The sequence below is a fragment of the Rhinichthys klamathensis genome, unplaced genomic scaffold (genome assembly GCF_029890125.1).
Source record: "Rhinichthys klamathensis goyatoka isolate OS25496 unplaced genomic scaffold, OSU_Roscu_1.1 h1tg000401l_1, whole genome shotgun sequence".
NCBI classification, from domain to species: Eukaryota; Metazoa; Chordata; class Actinopteri; order Cypriniformes; family Leuciscidae; genus Rhinichthys; species Rhinichthys klamathensis.
In genome coordinates, this window is record NW_026606902.1 from 1,313,023 (window position 1) to 1,335,012 (window position 21,990).

The following is a 21,990-nucleotide window of genomic DNA, read 5'->3' on the forward strand; positions in this document are numbered from 1 at the left end:
CCAAATCCAGAACAAACCTCACATCTTATTTGGCCAATAAGAGCAGCTCCTGTTGTGTATCGCCAGAGGGCGGATAACTGGAACAGAGAGTGGAGTCATGCTCTAAGTGCCAAGTAGAGTATATCAGAATAACCACGTGAAGAAAAAAAATGACTGAATTTGATCTAGTTTCATAACAAGCTCGGGGGTGGCCAGAGGCCAACGTGATAGGAGCTTTACATGTATGAGGTGGAATGTACTTTAAAAGTGAAAAATGATTCATACAACTGTGTAGTAAAAAAGGGAGGATTAAATGTCCAGGCAGCAGAAGACCAAGCTTTAAGTTGTCTAACTTGTTACCTAACCTGTTATGTCAGACAACAGCATATGGAATGTGCATGTGGTGCTTACATAAAGTGCTGCCCTCTAGTGTTAAAAACAAGAGTAGACGTGCAAAAGTCAAACTAGATGCCATTTAATACATTTTAGATTAATTTTATTTACACAAACATGTGACCTCCTGTAATTACTGACAGAATAATGCAGAGCTCATTTCTACATGAAAACATGTAATGAGCCTCAAATTTGAATGCTCAATCCTTTTATACGGGTGAAGAGTAATTTTATGCAAAATATTTATAAAGTAAAGACAGTCTGGGTTTGTTAGGTAAAGACTGAAAGCACTTTATAACTCACAATACGTACACAGACACAATACAAATATTCATTTATATATCAACAATGCAACTAGAACTGTACAATGCAGAGTGTACGTGTTATGTAATAGACTCTGACTCAGGACATGACATACGTGATGGAGATCTTCCTTTCTGAGTCAGGGCAGGAGTACATTTTGACGTTCACATCAGATGTTCGGATTGGAGGAGAGAAACTCAAGCCACTCTGTCAGGACAGGATGTTGCTCTGAGGGCTGAAAAGAGTCATTTATGAATGAATAAACTGAACTGAAGCTGGAAACATCTTGACCTCTTATAATAGTGGATTTACCAGTTACTTGCTTCGGGGACACATTTAGAAAATGCAATTCATACATACAATGACTTCAATGCATCTCTTCTATGATGAGCAAATTATATATTAAAGTCTATTTTGATATTGTTTGGGGGAGCATAAAGTAAAAAATGTCAGGATGATACAATTGTTCACAATAAAACTATAATAAAATAATACTTTCAAAAGAATTCTACAACACGGTTAAATTAAGGAAATTAAAATAAACAACATTAAGTTGATTGGTGTAATTTTACACTTATTTATTTGGGAAATAATATTTTTTTTATGGTTTTACATAGCATGGCTAGTTCAGGTTGTAAAATGTCATGTGGTGCGACTCCCCAAAAGTGTAATGATATCTATGAATTAAAAATTCATGATATGTAATATATATATTCACTTGAAACCCTTTAAAAAAAGATTAAGAAGTGTACAATCAAATGCTTTCAAAGTGTAAGGAAAATGTTATGCTAGACGGTTGTCATTAAATTAAAGCTCCAGTCCGTAACTTTTTTAAGTTAAAAATAATCCAAAATAATTATATAAAAAAAAAAACGTATTCTGCCAGTGGTCAAAACTATCTGCTTGCCATAGCTAGATTCAAAACGGTTAGCTTGTAATAATGATTTTAATTCCAGTGGAACTGGTGGGTTTCCGCGGGAAATTCGAGCATGTCTTTGCGTCATTACGTCACACCCGTACACATAAAGAAGGAGTTTCGGCTAGCCGGCTATACTGCGCGTGACGAGATGTTTAGATGTATAGGCTTTTCTCGCAGCACTTTACATAATTAAACTTATGGCATCCAGAAAGATCCAAACAACAATCAACAGTGTCAACTGGAGATTCAGCAGTTATAAAACCCAAAAGACTTCGTACTTCGGATTTAAAGTGGCTAGAGAAAGAGAAAGAAACCGTCTCATGCGAACACAAGGATTTAAACATCGGCGGGGCTTTTGAAAAGTGCGTGAACTCCGTGTTTTGAAGGGGTTCAAAACGGAAGAAGAGACAGCTTTTTTCTGCTGAACAAGTAAGTTAAGACATTTCAATAGTTCAATCGTGTAACAGTACGTTTTCTTAATTCACACAGTTATGGAGTTTCCTTTGTTGTGCCTTTCTCGTTTTGCTATTATGGAGAATATGAATTCTGAACTACGCTGCTAACCATAAAACACATTAAATTTAACATTAGTCACGCAATGCTGATGTTGTTAACATGAACAATTTGAGAACAAAGTAGGCTATAATTTGCACGGTTGCTGTAAATCGCGTTGATTAAATCTAACGAAGCTTATCATGTCGAATGCTTTTTCCCCCTTAGTTGGTCAGAACAAAAATGGATTTTACTTGCTTGTTCAGAAGACATTTTCTTATGAAAATTCTTATGTTGGTCAAACTTTCAAAAAGTGAATCTGTGATTCTGTATGACAGTATCCACAGAGCGCGGTGACTGACAGCAGCACTCGCCTCAAAGCACTGTGTTCATCCGCGCTGTTTCATGCCGATTTACAACCCACGTAAAGATGATAAATCCGCGAATCACTGCAGTTACAGATTTCGAACAGAGAGATGGCGAAAAAGAGGAAAAGATACGGACTGCAGCTTTAAATGAAAAAAATAAAATAAAAAATAAAATTCAAACATGGCACAATATTTATAAAGTGGACATACAACATGGATCAGCAAACTGAAACCAAACCTTTTCACTCTTCCTTACCTGTAGATTGGTGATATCAAACAGATTGCCGTCTTTTCTCACAGACAGGAGAGTAGCTCGACCGTGTGATGGGTAACCCTCCTCAACCCTCAGGTGACATACGGTGGTCGCAGTCTTGAGAAAGATCAGAAGCTTTTCAGCAGGACACCAATCAATCGCAAACCTGATGAAGCAAACAAAAATGATTCATCATGCAATACGAGTTTCCCCTTTTATTGCTGTAAAGTAGTAATGCTGAGTTCCGGTGTTGTGTAAGGGTGGTTTCACTACAGGGGTTCAGGCTGCAGGATTGCCGAACGACTAAAGAAACGTTATCAGAAAAATGGTAGAAAAATGAACATTTCTTGTCCATTACCACTGCTACTTATACCAACGATGGAAATAAGTGCAGTTATAATAGCAAAATATGTGGTAGAGCATTGCTATAGTTTGACGATTTTGTATTGCAATAGATAGCACATTAATGTTAATACCAAATCAAAGCTATTTAAAACATTTGTAAGTGAAAGGCTTTAACGACAATATCTGGTTATGGTTACACTTAAAATAGATGTATGAGATGATAAAATCTTATGCCATTAATCATACCCAGCATATTATGCAGAATGTTTGTTAGAGAGAGAGAGAGAGAGAGAGAGAGAGAGAGAGAGAGAGAGAGAGAGAGAGAGAGAGAGAGAGAGAGAGAGAGAGAGAGAGAGAGAGAGAGAGAGAGAGAGAGAGAGAGAGAGAGAGAGAGAGAGAGAGAGAGAGAGAGAGAGAGAGAGAGAGAGAGAGAGAGAGAGAGAGGGGTATTCATCTGGCAGCGCAGTGTGTCTCTTCATGTCATCATATGAGGGACAAGGGCTGAACCCTCTTATCCCTTTAAACTACTCTGTACTTTTTTTTTATTGCGATATATTTATGTATAATATGGAAATGTTTTTTTTATTTATCTATATGTTTGTATATGTCTATTGCTTTGGCAATATTGTGGTATTTTACACAGTCATGTGTAGGATTACAAATTTAAGAATCTGTTTAAGATCTGCTGATCTTATGTCCTTAAAATATCATAACATGAAAAACTAAGGTAGAGTAAATTGAATTTAGCATTTAAGGTAATGATGATGATATCAGCTGTTAAGCATGAGATTCCTGCCAGTCCTGTTCTCTCTATTGTAAGTTAAATGAATCAGATTACTGAGACTCAGTCTTTAATGGCTCAGGGAGCCCCTGGCTCAGTTGTTGAATAGTTAGGCTGATTATCATCAATGTATTTGAATGAGACTGTTAGGCTGATGAGATCAGGACTGGGGAAATGGGCTGACTCCTGTACTTCATTTACATGCCACCACTATGTAATCCCACCCCCCTTGAAATGTATATAAACTACAATGTATACTGCTTTAGTTAGACTTGATGACTGCAGCTACCGACAGCTCGTGTTCTCAATAAAGATACAACCAAGTCTACTGGTCTTCACTTCTGAGTTTCCAACATGCCAATAAAGCTCATTTGATTTGATTTTCATCCTTACAGTTGTTAACTTAAATTAGAACATTCTGCAGCAGCTGAGATTCAATAAATCCAAAACATAATCATAAATCTGAGCAAAGGTCGCGCTAACCGAATATTTTCCATCATTGACTGAATGTTTTTTGCAGTGACAAAAAAATCTGAAGGCTGTCCATCATTTTTCCAGATTACACTGAGGGTGATCTATTGTAACATGTAACTGTAATTCATATTTTAATCGTAATTGTATTTTGTAATATTGCAGAGTTTATATCAGCCAGTTCAGGCACAAAAGCTTGTGTTTTAAAGGTCCCCTGACAAGGGGTTATTTTATTATTTTATAATGTTTCCTGGGTTGCCCTTATAATGTTAGTATGTTTTTTAGATAAAAAAGTCATAATTTAGAAATAAAAGGCATTTTTCCTAGCCTGATTTTAGCCTCTGATTTGAACGCTCTGTTTGAAGGGGCGTGTCTGCTGTGGGATTCAGTGTAACCGCCCACTGCTGTGATTGGCTGACATGCTTGCATATGAAATAGCTATGTATTACATGCGAAACTTTCTCGAATACTTTTACTACTGCTATTATACGTTTTTACTATTACAGCTATCGAGATTAACAAATCGTGAGAAGTTTTTAAAGTATTTAGATCTATTCCTATCACATAAAATGTTGCCGTGATGAGCATTGAGCAAGCAGATGACAGTGTGTTGATCGCGAGAATGAAGATCTTATCATTGAAACGCAGTTTCTGCTCTCTCTAATGCTTTCACCAATGCAAACACGATGATGTACATACAGTAAGAGCTTCGTTGTGCAGTGTAACGTGCGTCATTGATTTCATAATGAGTTGGCCAGAAAAACTTGCGGTGTGGAAAGATTGTTCTTTGATCGCTTTCTGTATAATTTGTTCACCATTTAAATAAGATTATTTTCATCCTAGTCAAGTCAAGTCAAATATATTTATATTGCGCTTTTCACAATACAGTTTGTATCAAAGCTGCTTCACAGTATCAATCAAAACAAATTAACAGTGTTTGTTTATTACTGGAAAAGACATCCAAGTTTGGTAGAGATGATCAGTGGCATGATGGGTCATTTAATTTGAATATCCCCAACTGAGCAAGCCAAAGGCAACAGTGGCAAGGAACCGAAAAACTCCATCAAGTGACCCGATGGTGTCCTAAAACTCCATCAGATGACCCAATGAAAAAAAAAAAAAAAAAAAACTTTGGAGAACCCAGGCTCATTCGGGGCCAGTTCTCCTCTGGCGTTTATGAAGTAGAGGCCGAATTTACAGTAACCGTAAGATTAAAAAATTTATATGAATGCCTGGCTAAATAGATGCGTCTTTAGTCTAGTTTTAAACAGTGAGAACGAGTCTGAGCAACAAACAATATCAGGAAGGCTATTCCAGAGCTTCGGAGCTAAATGTGAAAATGCTCTCCCTCCTTTGGTGGATCTGGATATCCTAGGAATGACCAGAAGCCTCGAATTTAGTGATCTTAATGAGCGCGATGGATTATAGGGCGATAGAAGATCCGTTAAATAGACTGGAGCTAAACCATTTAGAGCTTTATAAGTCAAAAGCAAGACCTTGTAATTAATACGGAACCAATGGTAACCAATGGTAAACTATGACGTCATAAGGAGGAGATTCAAGATCAGCCAATGGAGAGAAAGCTCTGAGCTGCAGAGAAGAGAAAAATAGCCAAAGCTCGGTTTACACCGATTGAAAATTCTAGACACGAGGGGACCAAATACAGGCTAGGGGAACTAATATTAATGTTAGAAAACCTCAGAAAGTGAAAATTTCATGTCAGGGGACCTTTAAGGCCCGTTCACACCAAGAACGATAACCATAAAGACAACTATATTAACGTCCACACCAACGGACGGCATCGTTCTGTTTATTATAAGCGCGTGCTTGTCTGTCACTTTAAATGCACAAGCTCTTTACAGCAGGATGTATTCTGATTGGCTGTCAATGTTTTTATCATTCATCAGCTGGATAAAATCATTCTGAAAGCGATTCCAATAGGGCTGGGCGATATGGCCAAAAAAATTTATCACGATATTTTTTTATATATCAGTCGATATCGATAATTATCACGATAAATGTCAAATCTTTATTTCTTTCAAGTTTAAAGGCAGATTTTTGCTCCTAAGTGAAAGTTGTATAAACCAGAGCGTTGTGGTTTTAAAAATCTGAGGTAGAACATTCAAACATTTGTCATTTTTCCTTAACAAAATAAATATCTGAAAAGAAAAATATTTCTTCAGCACAGTTTGCAGTGCAGGCTGCAATATTCAAATTACATGTTTTGCCTCGAAATGCATATTTGACAGTGAGTTGACAGTAAATCTGCATCCTAACTCAAGCTAATACTACTATGTTAAATTTATGTTCATTAACAAAAACAGTAACATCTGTTTGTTTGTTTGTTTTTATTTAAGGACCACATTTTTATTTGGTAAAATGTAATATTCTGACTGTTTGAGTTTTATTAAAATTAACCATTGGTCATCCAGTATTATGCATTTAGATCATGATAACCACAGATAAAGCCAGGTACAGCCTATAGCACCTCACTATCATGGCAAAATGTAACTTTATGGTTTCTATGGTATTTGTATGAAAAACAGTAGCCTAACAGTTAAATACATTATTAAATACTGTAATTATATTCCATTAGTCATTTAATACATTGTCTACATTAATAATATTATACAATTCAATATGTATTTCCCACATTTCATGGTGCAGTTAATATTACTAGGCTAACGTTACAGTAAATCCATGGTAGGCTAAATGGATTCAGTATCAATTCAGATTCTGCGCGCAGTGTTTCTCCTGTTTGTCAGCGGTGTTTCATCTGCCTTTGAACTGATTTAAACTGGACATTTGTGTTCTTCGCTGAACTTAAGCGCTTCTCACTGGATCTCGTGAGCGAGACGGTCAGAGTAAACGCGTCTGCTCTAGTGAGCTCGCGCTGCCGTTTGGACTTTGAGCCGAGCGGATAAACAGTCCGTGAGGCGCGCGCGGTTCAAATGAGTTTCGTTCCGCTTTTGGCGCATACACATTATCGAACATTTATCGACCTCTTGATATCGTTTTATCGAGAAAAAATATATCGCGATAATTATCGTTATCGTTTTATCGCCCAGCCCTAGATTCCAATGATATCTTCCTGTGGTGTTGAGCATGAAAAGTGACTCACAGTCTCTGCTCTCTTTAGAAGTAACTAAATGTATAATCTAGCCTATATGCTTGTCCTTTCAGGTCATGATTAAAAATGAATATGTGAACAAAAACAAAAGCTATTAAACATCTTATCATTAAAATATGAAAATTAAAATGACGGATAATAATAGATGACAGAATTTTTACGACCCTGTCCGTCAAATAGTGTCTGTTTATCAGTATTAGGACACTTGTATTTTGAGCGAAATTTTTCAAAAACATGTTGAAAGAAGACAAAACTATGCAGCCGTCACACATTTCACAGGTTACAGTAAGATTTTCATTTTGAGGATGAGTTGTATGATGTCTTTGGGTTTTTATGAACCACCTTCTTCTTTATCAGCGTTTGATATGATTGATTATACTTTAAGAAAATGTACCTGGAGTGAAGAGCCTGAATCTCAGATAGCATCTCTCCTTGACTTATGTACCGCTCCATCACCTCCACAAGGGCGGCGCTCACTTGCCTAAGCGGGCCGTTCACCGCCTCCTCTACCAGGCCAGCCGTTCCCTGAAACACCTGCAGACAGGAAAGAGGTACATTCAAAATAATGTAATGAAGCAAAATGAAAACCAGGTAAAACTTAAAAGAAATGTAGTTCTAGAGGAATATTAGCTCTAAGCACTGACAAAAACAAAGATTTAGTCATATAATTTTATTACCACCATATGATCACTACCATTCAAAAGTTTTTCATTAGTTATTTCAAACAGTAACAATATGTTAACATCTTTCTTGATTATTCTTCAAAAATTTTTTTTTTATAATTACGTAAATACAATCTTAGAAAATAAAAGCCTTAAATTGCCTTAGCGTTTCAACACTTAAAAAAAAAAACTTTAATATTGTACTGTACATAGGACAAGAATGCAATTTTTTTTTTTACAGCAGTACAAATTATAGTATATTCATAACAATGTGAGTGAAAAGTTTGAGTTGAATCTCAATTTTTATTAATATATATATACACACACCTTTACACATCTATAATGCTATATTAACTAGAACAAAAATACAACAAAAAAAGTATCTACTGCACTACATATGAGTACATGAACAAAGTATGTTTTATGATAAGCATGATCCTCTTTTGAAATCAGGCAGCTCATCCCTTACTTCACATTTCACCACTCTCAGCAGAAATATATGCTGTGAGACACAGTACCTGAAGATGGAACTCGTCACTGGCTGTCATGGTGACGGAGACACGCAGCGGTTCAAGTGATTTTTCGGCAGCACGAGGCAAAAGCTCAAGGCACAGCTCAGAGGGACTGACTGAGAGCAGCCTATACTGCATATTTCTGTGAGTCACTGTGACCAAGGTTTGCAGCCTGAGAGACAAAGAAAATAAAACAAAGAAAAAGGGGAGTTTATTAGTGTGACAGTGTAATCAGTCACAACAATCGAAATAGACATATTTTGTAACATTATAAATGTTTTTGTCCTTTTTGATCAATTTGATGCATCCTTGCTGAATAATAGTTTTATTAATAATTAATTTCTGAAATAAAAAAAACTGACCCCAACCTTTTCAACAGTAGTGTATACAAACTCACCTGTCCCTTAATAGAGTCCAGTCACTAATTCGAGCCTGCTGTCTTTCAAACTCATCCTTGAGCTTAGACAGATGAACATCACACACATTCAAGGCGTTCTGGGCTGCCTGGAAGGAATCTTCCAACTGAAAGCTGATTTGTTTCTGTGCGTGAGAGAAAGGAATGAGAATTTAAACAATTTGATTCAACCAGTTTGTCCCACAGCTTCATTTTGGTGAAGAAAAGTTGAAATTATTGGAGCTAACTAGCCAAATCAAGAAGTATAAAATAAATGGATGCTGTTGTGGAAATTTTAATAGTCATTGATCCCTAACAGATATCATAAGAGAGAGAACCTATTCAATGTGTAAAATATAGATGATTCAAAGAATGTCACATGTGTGTCTCTCACTTGTAGTGAGAGAAGATTCTGTTTATGTACCTGGGGAGGCAGAAGAGGGAGACACTCCAGAGAACAGACGAACAAGGACCTCTGACCTAGATGTCAGAAGGCCATTTTGGTGCAGGGGGGCTTATGGGCCAACTAGTGACGTCTATGGAAAACTACTGGGAGGAAGGCTCTGGGGGGAAGAAGGCCTTGAAACTAAGATAAAAGCTAGTTCAGTCTGTCTGGGGGTGGGTCACTCTTCTGCACAGGGTAACAACTGTGTATTAGACTGCTCCTATTCTTGCAAGAATAAATACTTCTATTTTATATAATTTGACTCTGACTGTCTCTTACGCAGTGATGTTTGCTTGAGATGAATTTTTGCCACAACAGTTTTGGTGTCAGAAGTGACATTCCTTGGACGTGCCTCCTGGACCTGAGATCGGACGGTGTTTGGCCACCTGGACTAAGTAAGTTCCAGCTCTACCTCGTAAACTTGAGAGAGAGGGGCCGACCGATATCAGGGCCGGGAGAATCGACCACTGGAATCTAAAGAACCCGCAGGTGGCAACAGAAGCATCTCTGGTAAGAGACAGTTCAATTTATTTTCTTTTGGGTAAGTTAATTAAATTCAGTTTAATTGGGGAGAAGAGTGAAATTGAACCATATTGGCTGAAGGCTGTTTCTGTGGTACGTAATCTGAGATTAATTGAGATCTATATAGATCAAGAAATTTCAAACAGATACGAGGGAAAAATCTGAGATTAATTGAGGTCTGTAACAGAACAAGAAATTTCAAGCAGATAAATAATCTGGGATTAAGTGAGAACTGTAACAGATCAAGAGATTTCAAACAGATAGGTACCCTGAAAATTAGTTGTTCCACGACGGAGCAAATTGTTTTTAGGTACTGAGGCTAATTAGGGGGAACCAGAATTTTTTGGTAAACCATAATTAGGAGGGCACTAATAGTGCAACCCGACCGATTTGGGTTAAAAGAAAAGAATCGGATTTGTTAGGGACGCCTAAACAGATTAAAGAAAACGCGCGTTGAAGAGAAATCCACAGAGAACAGAAAGCAGCCAGTATGGGGATGTCTCAAAAGCAAGCTTGCGAAATTTGATACACCGGTTTTCTGTAGAACTAGGAAAGTATGGGGGGAAATGTATGTTTTAGATATTGGGAAAAAACTGAGAAAATACCATGATCATGAGCTACCATGAGCACAAATAGACTAAGAGTGTGCGAGAATCAGTGGAACAGGGCAGCGGGACAAAAGGTTGTTGTGGCTGCGTTCAACATGTGTGTAAAAATGTGAACAGATAATGGATTATTGGCTTGAAGATAAAAATGTCGAACTGCCAGGAGAAAAATGTTTTTTACTTCTTCATCCAGTAAATGGATGCATGACATTAGATGTCTATAGAACTTAAATTTATATGACAAGGATTGAAGTAGCAAGAAGCAATAAGGCTGTCTGTGTGAAATAGAGGGAAGTGAAAAAAACAAAAAGGTGGTGTGTGAGACATGTGTGTGTGGGGATTGTTTCAAACAATCATGTACTGGTTAGATAATGAAGGAACTGGCATGTTTGAGAAAAGAAAGGAGAGGATAATGAAGGAACTGGCATGTAGGGAAAAGAAAGGAGAAATATAGTAGAAAACTATATGTGATGAAAATAGACATGGTCTGATAGAATTTATGGAAGTCAAATGTAAAATGTTTAAATGATATGAACAGTTTTAGAATAAAATAAGGCATTGTATGATTGACAGGGATTAACATGATATGAAGAATGTTTTAAGCAGAATGGGGAACAATTCTAGATTTTGATAAAATAATGATTGAAATGATGATATATCTGCTTTATTTTATTAATGTTAAGAAAATAAGGGTATTGAAGCAAGTAGCTATAATGGTTGTCTGTGTAATTTACGGACTGAGTAATATAATCTGTTTTGGAGAAACAGTAGAGATAAGACTGAGACAATAATGTGATGGAGGAAAAAGGCTTCAAACCAGTTGTAATGAAAATAATGATGTAGAAATTGTTACACTTTATGAAGAGTAACGGAACAGTCCGGGAAAATAAATAAGTAAATAAATAGTGAGACAGAAGAGAGCAAATGCTGTAAACAGCTCTGCTCTGAAGATCTCACTTTGAAGAGATTTGCAGATGATGTTTTGTAAAAGATAAGCGGGGATAACAGCAACAGTACTTGTAATTAGTGTTGTTGATGATAATACCAAATTACTAAGGTAAAGACAGAAAACAAATTCGAATATTTTGAGCATTTTCTGTGCTGCTCATGAAATTATGTTCTGCCAATAATAATGATAAAGAGTATGATTTGGCTATTGTGATTTGAATCCGCCATTGGTGGATGGTCAAAGGAATACAGAGAACTGCTTATCAGTGGGTCTGTTTACATTCCTGAATGGGACACACTGCTTCAAGAGTGTGCAGTTAGTTGGAGCCGTTTGCAAGCTCACAGTGATCAAACTATAGTCAAGGACAGGTGTCTGATGCTGAAGTTGAGGCTGAAACAGATTCACCAGATGACAGAGAGTGTTTTAATGGTGGTCATCAGGACAATTTAGTAGGTAACTGTAAATTACCACCGAGAAGGTGTTTAAAAATGTGATAAAATGACAACACATTTCTGGTAATAATATTGGTTTGAAAATAGATCAGTGTTTAAATGACGACAGTGACAATTTTTGGTCTGAGAAATAAGAGATAAAAAACAAGGTCAAAAGATTGAAGTCTTAAAGTGAATCCTTTTGAAGAAAAGATCTATAATAGTAATTTTTATAAGTGAATTGAATACAGGTTGATGCAAAATGAATGACTGCAACAAATGTGAGTTGCAAAATATAGTAAAGGTAACTAGAAGGAGAATTGTGTTTTAATTAAGCATTTTTAAAAGGGTTCAGGTAATATAGAGAGACAGATCTCAAAGATGATTTATAATAACTGCAAAAGAGGCAGTAGCCTTGTAAAAGTTAGTGTGAATCCTGATTGGAGACTGATAAACTCCTAGAAGAGAAAACTTTGAGGTCAGATATTAAGTTATGGTAATTGAGAACTTGACAACTAAAATTGAGATTGAGAAATGTGAAACGTTATTGAGAACTAGAATAATTACCATTATGTAAGAACAAATAAGCAGAAGCAGTGTTATAGGATTAAGAGTTGCTAAATGTAAAATGTATAGAGAGGCATTTGATTAAACAAAAAAGGCCTGCTAGTGTTGACCATGAAAGAACTAGAAGCTGATGTTTTGCTTTCAAAAGATAAGTTTGCTATGGGCTGTAATGAAACAGTTCGCTTATCTAAAATCTGATGTGTGCTGTGCCTGAAACTACCAGTGCGACAGAGACTCAATCTGAGTGGAAATTTGTAATGCCTAAATTTCCTGATGTGTGGGCAAAAGACAAATATAAATAATATGTTTATTTGAAACCGTATGTAATATCTGGCAAAGATGCCTTAAGCTGGGATAGAGTTAAAAGATGATAGATAAATGTTTGATGTTAGAAGTATATGAGAGAGCAGTGTACCATCCAATAGAGTCTCAGAGTCTCTCTCATTCAATGAGTCAGCTAAAAGCTGGTATCTGTGATAATAAGTAAAGCACAGTGTTTCAGTTGAAGAATCATAGACACAGAGATGGTAAAAGAAACCATTTAGAGAGCAATTTGTTTTAAAAGTAAAACTGAATGACTTTAAAGAAGTATTTAAAATAATAATACAGATAGAGATGACATTTTGATTAGCTTATTTTAGGACCAGTAACTTCTTTGTCTGATTTAGTCTCCACCATTCAGGACCGATGGCTCCGGCTACAGATGAAGTACACTGAATGTACGGTTGTGATCTAAATTCACTGAGTATAAATCTAAGCAGCTAGGTTTCTGCTTTTAAGATGGTTAATGGATTTAAGTGATTAAATACTGTTGTTATTAATCTGTCTCCCTATGTGAACACTATTAGGCAATCGGAATGGCTCTGGATGACTCTTGAACGTGCCTTTCCTAAGCTCCAGAAAACAGCTGAGTTCTGTTGAAGAGAACTGATTGTGTGATTGGAAAGAGCGGTCACCAGTGGGCACGAGTGGCCATCTCTATGACGGGTACGACCTTCTATTGGCCTGACAGGGGGCAACCCAAGCCAGAGTGGATCACGTAAAGTCATTGGGCATCTCCTGAATGGAGGTGTGTTATGTGAGACAGGTATGAGGGTTGAGCAGGAGCTGTGAGGCCAGCAGCGTCCTTATGGCGTTAAGGGGAGATGACGCGGTGACGAGTCACGGCATGTCTCCCCAATAAAGCAAAGCTCCTCGATATATACCACTCGCCAGAAGAAACCGCATTAGTTGTATGGCTTGTTTTCTATTGTGACAAGCGTCTGCAAATATGCCAGGGGAAAACACCCTGATGGAGATTATAGATAAAGGGCGAACAGGAGTGGGCTTTCAAGAGCCAGCTGAGGCCATGAAGTGATTCCCATTAGTTGTTGTGGAGACAGTAATAACATTTTTTTTATGTACTGGTTGCCTTATGGGCAAGGAAAATCATAGTGTTGATTTTGAACTAATATGTTATAACATAGTTTTAACTCTTGAAGGTCGTTAGACATGGTGGTGGCTAAAGATGAAGACAGCTTTTGTAGATTTGAGAAAAGTCTGGATAACAAAGGTGAATGGTCAAAGGTTATTGTAATGAATACAAATTTTGTCTAAGTTACAGCCTTAGGAGGCTGGGGGGGGGGAAATATTATTTGTTTATAGTGAGAGAGACTGCTTGAGCGGAGGAAGGGATGGTAACTGTGTCTGTCTTTCTGTTATCGGCCTGCTAGAGCAAGCTGAAGCAAAATAATGATAATGAAACAAAACAACCCAGCTGACTTGTCTAAAAATCAAATGAATAATGAACAGATGTAAAATTAGGTAGAAGTGTAGTGGTAGATCACCATCTGGCATGGGCTGAGATAAATGAAAATGTTGTAGATTTGAGGGAAACAACAAAGTGACATATTGGCTAAGCCAACATGAAATTATCAAGAGAGCCCCTCACATTTATGATTATTGTGAACAAAGGGGGAGAAATGATTGACTGACAATGACCAAGTCTGTACAGCACGACCTGACCTGATAGAAACAATTGATGACTTTGGAAAATGTTTGTAGATGACTGACTTGAGAGACCAAACAACAGGCCTGAAAAGCGGCATTTGCTGTGAGACTGAGGGCCGTTGCCCTTCAAATACTGCGAGAAGAAGATGAGATTGTGGCTTTAAGTGAAGAATGTAATATTTTTGTTTCAGAGACAGGGAAAGATGTCTGGAGGAAATTTGTCTGAAGGACAATGTTTGGATTAGTGTTGATGGCAAACTTTATCAAAAACACTATGTTAAATGTTATGTTAAATTGATGCTCGAGTTGTGTCGTGCATCAAAAGGGGGATGGTATAACAATTGCCAAATATGGTTTATTAAGGGGTTCACATTTGCTGAATAAATGTTGGGAGAACACTAGGGGTATTTGGATAAAAGCCCTGAAAGAAGCCATTTTTCTGCCTAACAAAATTGATGTCTGTGAGTGCCACACACACCAATAACAAAGATTGTTTTCAACAGGAAACGCCAGGGCATCGAAGGCCACGGGAGAACAGTAGACAAAAGAAACTACGTACTTTACTATCTGACAATAACCTCGAAATTAGTTTCTCTTTACAGAGAGCATGCAGGATTGGGAGACAGAGCAAAATGTGCCCAATAAAATAATGGTTATGGATGAATTTGGCTAACTGTCCTGGCCTGGGTTATTATTGTGGAAGAAAGGTGCTACACCTGCGCAGCGCATAAATTAAAATTTTCCTTTTACAGAATGTCAGGATGGATTGCATCAAGCTGAACTGATTCTGTTTCCAAATGTATGAATATTGACTTGTTAACGTAAGCAAAGTGGATATGTGTTTTCAGGGGAAAAGTACTCCGAGTGCTATTAAGTGAGCAAGAAATTATCCGGAGATAATGTTTCAGGTTGTTGATTCCACAGGTCACACCAAAGGGGACGAGCGGCTAGACAAGCGGTCACTAACAAAATACTTAAGGTCTCCATTCACAGGTGACAGTTCACTCCAGTGGGGGTGCGGTCGTGATATAAGGGAAAACCTTATAAGGATCAGAAAATGGTTGGAGAGTGTGACACCTGGGTCCAAGCCTCTCACCTTAGACAACACCGACAGGCCACAACCATCCCATAGTCCGTGGGGCGAACGAGATGATCAACACAACTGATGGTTTAAGTTTAACAGAAGAATCTGTTTTTGTGATGATTTTGTTTGATTGAATCAAACTAGGTATTGATTTGATTGTAAATGTAGAAAATATATTGATTGTGTCCGTAATGGAAATATTAGAGTTAATATTGAACAACTGCATTGGTTAGAAGAATGGATAAAATTATAAGACTTCTCTGGTTAGATTTTGTTAAATATGGCATTAAATAGAGCTTACTAAATTGAATTAGAAGTGAACAAAATATGGTTAGGAAAACCGAGGTGAAATATGGAGATGGGCGTAGAATAATGGAAAAGGCTTAATGATAGGAGTTAGGATTGTTATTCTAATAATTTTGTTATTCATGGGTGAATATGATTACAGTGACAGGTGAAACATGCTGTCTGTTCAATTGGTGAAAATGACAGTCTATCCCAAGGATGAACAAAATTATGTGACGATACAGGTAGCGGGAGCTACAGTGAGATATGTGTTAAATGTATGTTCTGTTTGTTTTTCTTCTATTTGTTTATTTTCTGAGAAAGATTAAGGGCAAAAGATTTAAAGAAGGTTACAAGCAGCGGTCATCCGTGTTACGAGATGGCGTACAAAGATAGGGTTTGAAACTGAGTGATTTTTATTATACTTTTATCTGTTTGTTTCCTTACTATGTTATAACTACCTTTTTCCTTACTGGCGTGACTGAGGGTCTGTTTACAGGAGCGCAGGAACAGAGATTTCTCGCTTAGCCCGGCGTCGTAAAAATGTTTACTTGCTAGCTAAAATATTACGGGGCCTTTCCCCCACAAAAACAGCCTTATGCTTCTTCATTCTAAACTTTTCTTCACAGGTTCAAGGAGAGTGATCATTTATGCAAAAAATCAGAGATGAAGAGTATAAGTGTGATGATATGACTTAAAATTTGTCTTATTGTTTATTGTTATGATTATGGGTAATCAGAATGATAAAAAGCGGGAATTTGTTGTGGAAATTTTAATAGTCATTGATCCCTAACAGATATCATAAGAGAGAGAACCTATTCAATGTGTAAAATATAGATGATTCAAAGAATGTCACATGTGTGTCTCTCACTTGTAGTGAGAGAAGATTCTGTTTATGTACCTGGGGAGGCAGAAGAGGGAGACACTCCAGAGAACAGACGAACAAGGACCTCTGACCTAGATGTCAGAAGGCCATTTTGGTGCAGGGGGGCTTATGGGCCAACTAGTGACGTCTATGGAAAACTACTGGGAGGAAGGCTCTGGGGGGAAGAAGGCCTTGAAACTAAGATAAAAGCTAGTTCAGTCTGTCTGGGGGTGGGTCACTCTTCTGCACAGGGTAACAACTGTGTATTAGACTGCTCCTATTCTTGCAAGAATAAATACTTCTATTTTATATAATTTGACTCTGACTGTCTCTTACGCAGTGATGTTTGCTTGAGATGAATTTTTGCCACAACAATGCCTTACCTCAGCTCTCTGATTTTGTTTAGCTGTGATTCTCTCCTTCTCTTTGCACTCGTCCTTCTAAACGAGAACGAGATTTAATGTACAATACAACAGTATGAGAATGCAAGTATGAAGCTCCATGTATAGCTGCATAAAACCACATCATAAAAGTGGTCTCTCATTCTATCATTGCGTTTTTAAGGGCAACAACAATCAGCCAAAAAAATTGGCTTTTAATCAGATGAATCTAAAATCTAAATCAAATTAGTTTGATAAATCAGATAAAAAGCCATTTTTCTTCATGTATTGATGAAATAAAGAAGTCTGATTACCTTTATCTGTAGAGTGGACAGTAGAGTCTCCAGTTTCTGCCGTTTACCCTGAAGCTCTTCCATGCGGACCTGGAAAGCACTGATCAGCCCTTCCACCTCCTGAACTCTCTCCTGATATTCTGCTTTTAAAGCCTTCCATGCAGAACGAGCTTCATTACCTGTGCACCCAAATCAAGGCATAATTTCACTGCTTTGTTTAGCAATAAACAGTCGTGTACAATTATCCATGATGTGTGTGTTACCTGGGTTTTGGGGACATGGCTCATTCAGCAGCTGATCCACTGACTCCAGACCTGCCAGCAGCTGGATCATGTCATGGACCACACACAGCTGCCTGAATATATGCTTCTGTTTTCGCCTGCAGTCCTACGCACACAAACAAATGCCTTAAAGTCAGCATGAAACGCAAGTTGTGACAGTCTTTTCTTCCTTGTTGTGATGTATATGCGAGTGGTAAGGCAAGAAAACAGGAACAATTTAGGGTGAGACTTGATTTTGTCCATCTGGAATTGATTGGATGGTTGTAGTTCATTGCTGTGATGTCATGTGAGTGACAGGTTGCCCCGCCCTCGCGTCAGTAAACACGTCATCAGAGAAAAGAGATGTCATTGCAAACGGAAGGGAAATTTGTTTTGTTTAAAGATTACAGGGGCAGATGAATTTAACAAAACAGTAATTTGCATGAGTAAATCATTTAGAATAAATACTGCAATATTCCATAAAAAAAAGAAAAAGAATTGACCCTACGATAAGCCCCGCCCTCCCTAGTTACTGTTTCTACGCCTGTCAAGTTTTTGTGCCTGGCACGTCTATTACAGTGTGTATGCACCGGTGTCAGATATTCCCAATGAGATAATTAGTAATTTTTGGCGAACATGTGAAATATCTGAGAGAGCAAGACAAAAGGGACTGCAGTATGCATTCGAGGGATATATATTCACGACATAGTATGCAACCGATTAGAGAATAATTTCATAAAAATTTAAGCTAGCTAAAGCCTATAGTCCCAGCGCAAGGCCTCATACGCTGACCATTCAAATGGGAAACACACAAATTGAGGAACAGCTATGTTCGTGCACAGCAGGGTAAGTGATGTGAAAATAATCTAATAATTATAAATCAAACAGGAAATAAATCTTGTGGAATAACACCGGGAGAGCCGCGGTCGGATTGGGTTAAAGTTAACGTTACTCAGTCAGGGGTAGTAGGCTGTCGATTAACAAAATGCCGAAATGTATTTTAAAGTATGTCAGTGAGCCTCCATCTTGTCTTTAATCATCTTATTTTACGTTAAAATATATGCATTATGAACAAAGAACCGTCATTATTTCCAACTTCCAAGCAATAGGTGTTTTTGTTAATCCTGTGGACATGTAGTTGTGAATGGGGTCTCACACACTGCTTGATCCACGCCCGGCATTTCTCCCTTCGGCTTTTAGATTTTCGGGAAGGAAAAAAATTTCACTCCCCCGTCCAAACTTTTAGGATACCGGGTATCAGATTTGCACAATCCATACGCACAACGCTTCGGCATGTTTCCCTTGCTCGAAAGCTTGCCAGACCTCCCGCGCCTAGTTACGGTTGCTAAGACACGATTGGCCAGTGGTGGTTTTCGGGCGTGGCTTAGCGAAGGGTCAATTGTCTACATACTGATTTCATGGTGACTTTAAAACATCAATATTTTATTACATAATTTGAAGGAAATCCTATATTATTTTTTCATAGCAGTGTTTTTTTAAGGGACATCATCGTCATAAACTGCAGTTACATAAATAAAAATTTACCATCAGATAAGGAGCCATAATTTCTCCCTCTCCTGTTTCCTGCAGTTCGGTGGTGTTGCATGATTTCAAGAAGGAAGGGTCAGTCCTTTCCAGAAGTCTGAAATCAGAGACTATTATTTATTCATATACTGTCTTTAAAAACTACCATGGAAAAGGTTTTGATATGCATGAATTAGCAAATCCCAAAGGAAACTTTACTTTAAAAAAAAGAAAGAAACCAAACCCTGTATACACAATTAATTATCAATTAACTTAAGTGGACATGCATTTAGGGTTGTCACTCTCGTGCACATATATTGTCTTACATAATGAAGGAAATTATTTAATTCATCAAAATGATCTTGTGAAAGTTCCTCAGTGTATTTCAAATAGTGACGTAGCAACGAATTTACGCTGTCACAAACATGATACAGAGTTATGAGAACGGGTGGTTTGGATGCAAAACCAAACCCTGAATGGTTAACAGTGATTTAAATATCTACGTAATGACGGCAGCGGCTAATACTAACTTAAATGGCCATCGTTTCACTGTAACAAAAATACCTGAAAACTAACGTTACAATTACAACGGTGACTTTGTAAGAAAGACACATTTTCAGGCCTTTGTACTTTCACCACACACATAAAACCATTTTCAAGTAAACCCTTGATTCCTATAGCATCAGCGTAATTTAAAAAAGTATAAAACACCGTAACATTAGTTCTAATAAACGCCGTTTTCCTTATAGTTTGTAAGATAATACTCACGCTTCGCCTCTCACCGTCGCCATTTGTGTTTTGAAACTTACCCGCCTAACGCTGATTGGTCAGAACTGCGAGGCTTCCTCACAAACGTCAACCAATCATTGTCCATGAATGAACCACGTAGGCCTACTTGAATCATAGACTGTAAAAAATGGTGGTTTATATATATCTATGGAATGTACAGCCAAAAAACAATACATTAGTGTATTTACAATATAGCCTAATCATAACATGAAATACATATTTTTCATTTTGTACATTATATTTAGTCTATTTGTAGTATCAAAACAAAAACGTTTCTGGGTTGTGTTACGTCTTTTACATTGATTTAGCCTATTTAAATAAAGACTTAAAGAAATACAATTTTAATGCGTATAGCAATATGTAGAATATATCAAAAGCTTTGTCATTTAGTAGCTAAAGAAAGTTAAGCATTTCTATTTCAGTCGCTCATCATTACGATTTTTTAGCTGAATAAAACTTGAAAAATTAATAGGCTAAAATGTATAGATGCTGGACAAAAAAATTATACCCTTTAAATAATGAATTCTACTCCACGATTAAACCGGGGGAGAGCACATTTCCGTTCTTACTGGATTAAGGCTCATGTTTTAATTGCAAAACTTCCAAAAGGTATTAAGATTATTAGTATTATAATTATGAAGAATATTAGCCTATATAAGTTTTCTATCGTCAATGCCTGTCTCATTTTTCAGATTAATAGGAGACCATAGCTGTCAGACTCCTAATAGTGGGAACCCGTAGCCTATATGCTTTTCAGCAACATTTATACAATAAAACAATTCTTTAAAAAAAGTAATGAAAAATGCAATAAATGTAACAAATGTTATTATTTTTAAAATATCACAATTTCCCCTGATTTCAAAAAAAAAAAAATCCTTATTCCTTATTCTGAGAACACCTCAGTATAAATCTGTGTTGTCTCTATTATGTTAAGATGCTTACTCAACTATGAAAAAAATATGATATGGTAGTTTGGATGCCAGAATTCTGTCAAATTTATCTATAAGAGCTTTTTAAAACTAAAATACAACATCATAGAGAAAATTTGTGCAATTGGACCAACAATGGATTAATTACAACAAATCCTGTTCTAAATAATCTACATTGATTCTATGATGACCCAATTTCTGAGAAAAATTAGCTGCATTTATGTCAATTTTATACCTCAACCTTAGCATTAACATTAATTCTCTGCTTTTTTGTATTGTGTTCTTCTATAAATTCAAGTGTCAAACTGTAATTTAAATCTTTTATGGACAAAACTGTCTCTAGTCTATTCAGCTTTATAACCTCCTTTACATCAAACGGTATGTTTTTATAAAATATGACAGACAAAGCTAGATGTGCCCAAGTGAACACAAACACAGTCCAGGCACAAGAGGACACCAGTTTACTCATCTTTTATTGTCACATTCATATCTATGCTCTGTATTCTTTACAAGGAGTTCAAACAATAGTGGATGAGAATCAAAGAACATCAGGCAGGCAGAGGCTGAAAGTCCCGATAATGTCTGTGGCACCTGCTGTGAGAAGGGTGAAGGGATAAAAGGTAGTCTCCTTCCTCTCTCATCCCCCTAAAATGTGCCCTATTTAATTCAACCAACCTTCACTCTCTCCTGTTGCATTATTACAGGTGAAATGAAACAATAAAAATGAAAACGATTTCAACATCATGCTGCTCTGTGTGGCCTGAAAAGATACTATGTTGCGGTTCACAGAGAAAAAGAGAGCAGATTCTATTGCAAACATAAGAGATACAATCCTATGTCATTTCTTAAAAAGCCATCAGAAATATAAATCAAATAGAAAGATGAATTTGTAAGTTAAAAAAAAAGTCAGTTTAATAATAATGGGAAAAAAAGAGACTGGATAGTGAAATTGACATTTTTATGTTATTTCCCCTCCCACATATCTATTCCATTTCCAAATTCATCCTGAACAATTTCAAAAACAACTGAAGAAAAATCATCTTTGGAAGTAAAAGACTCCTATCATTATGG

The 21,990-nt window shown here is 36.9% G+C and overlaps 1 protein-coding gene across 1 annotated transcript; it reads right to left on the bottom strand.

Annotated features, from left to right (window-relative positions):
- Nucleotides 1–769: 769 nt before the first annotated feature.
- si:dkey-225f5.4 (ZW10 interactor) lies at nt 770–20,022 on the bottom strand. Its single transcript, XM_056234682.1, has 10 exons — nt 19,970–20,022; nt 19,223–19,319; nt 17,681–17,804; nt 17,439–17,596; nt 17,128–17,184; nt 9,006–9,148; nt 8,615–8,780; nt 7,829–7,968; nt 2,711–2,873; nt 770–910 (listed from the first exon to the last, which is right to left on the bottom strand). The coding sequence occupies exons 1-10, from the start codon at nt 19,990–19,992 to the stop codon at nt 845–847; spliced, it is 1,137 nt and encodes a 378-aa protein (XP_056090657.1). The 5' UTR covers nt 19,993–20,022; the 3' UTR covers nt 770–844.
- Between the last annotated feature and the right edge of the window lie 1,968 nt (nt 20,023–21,990).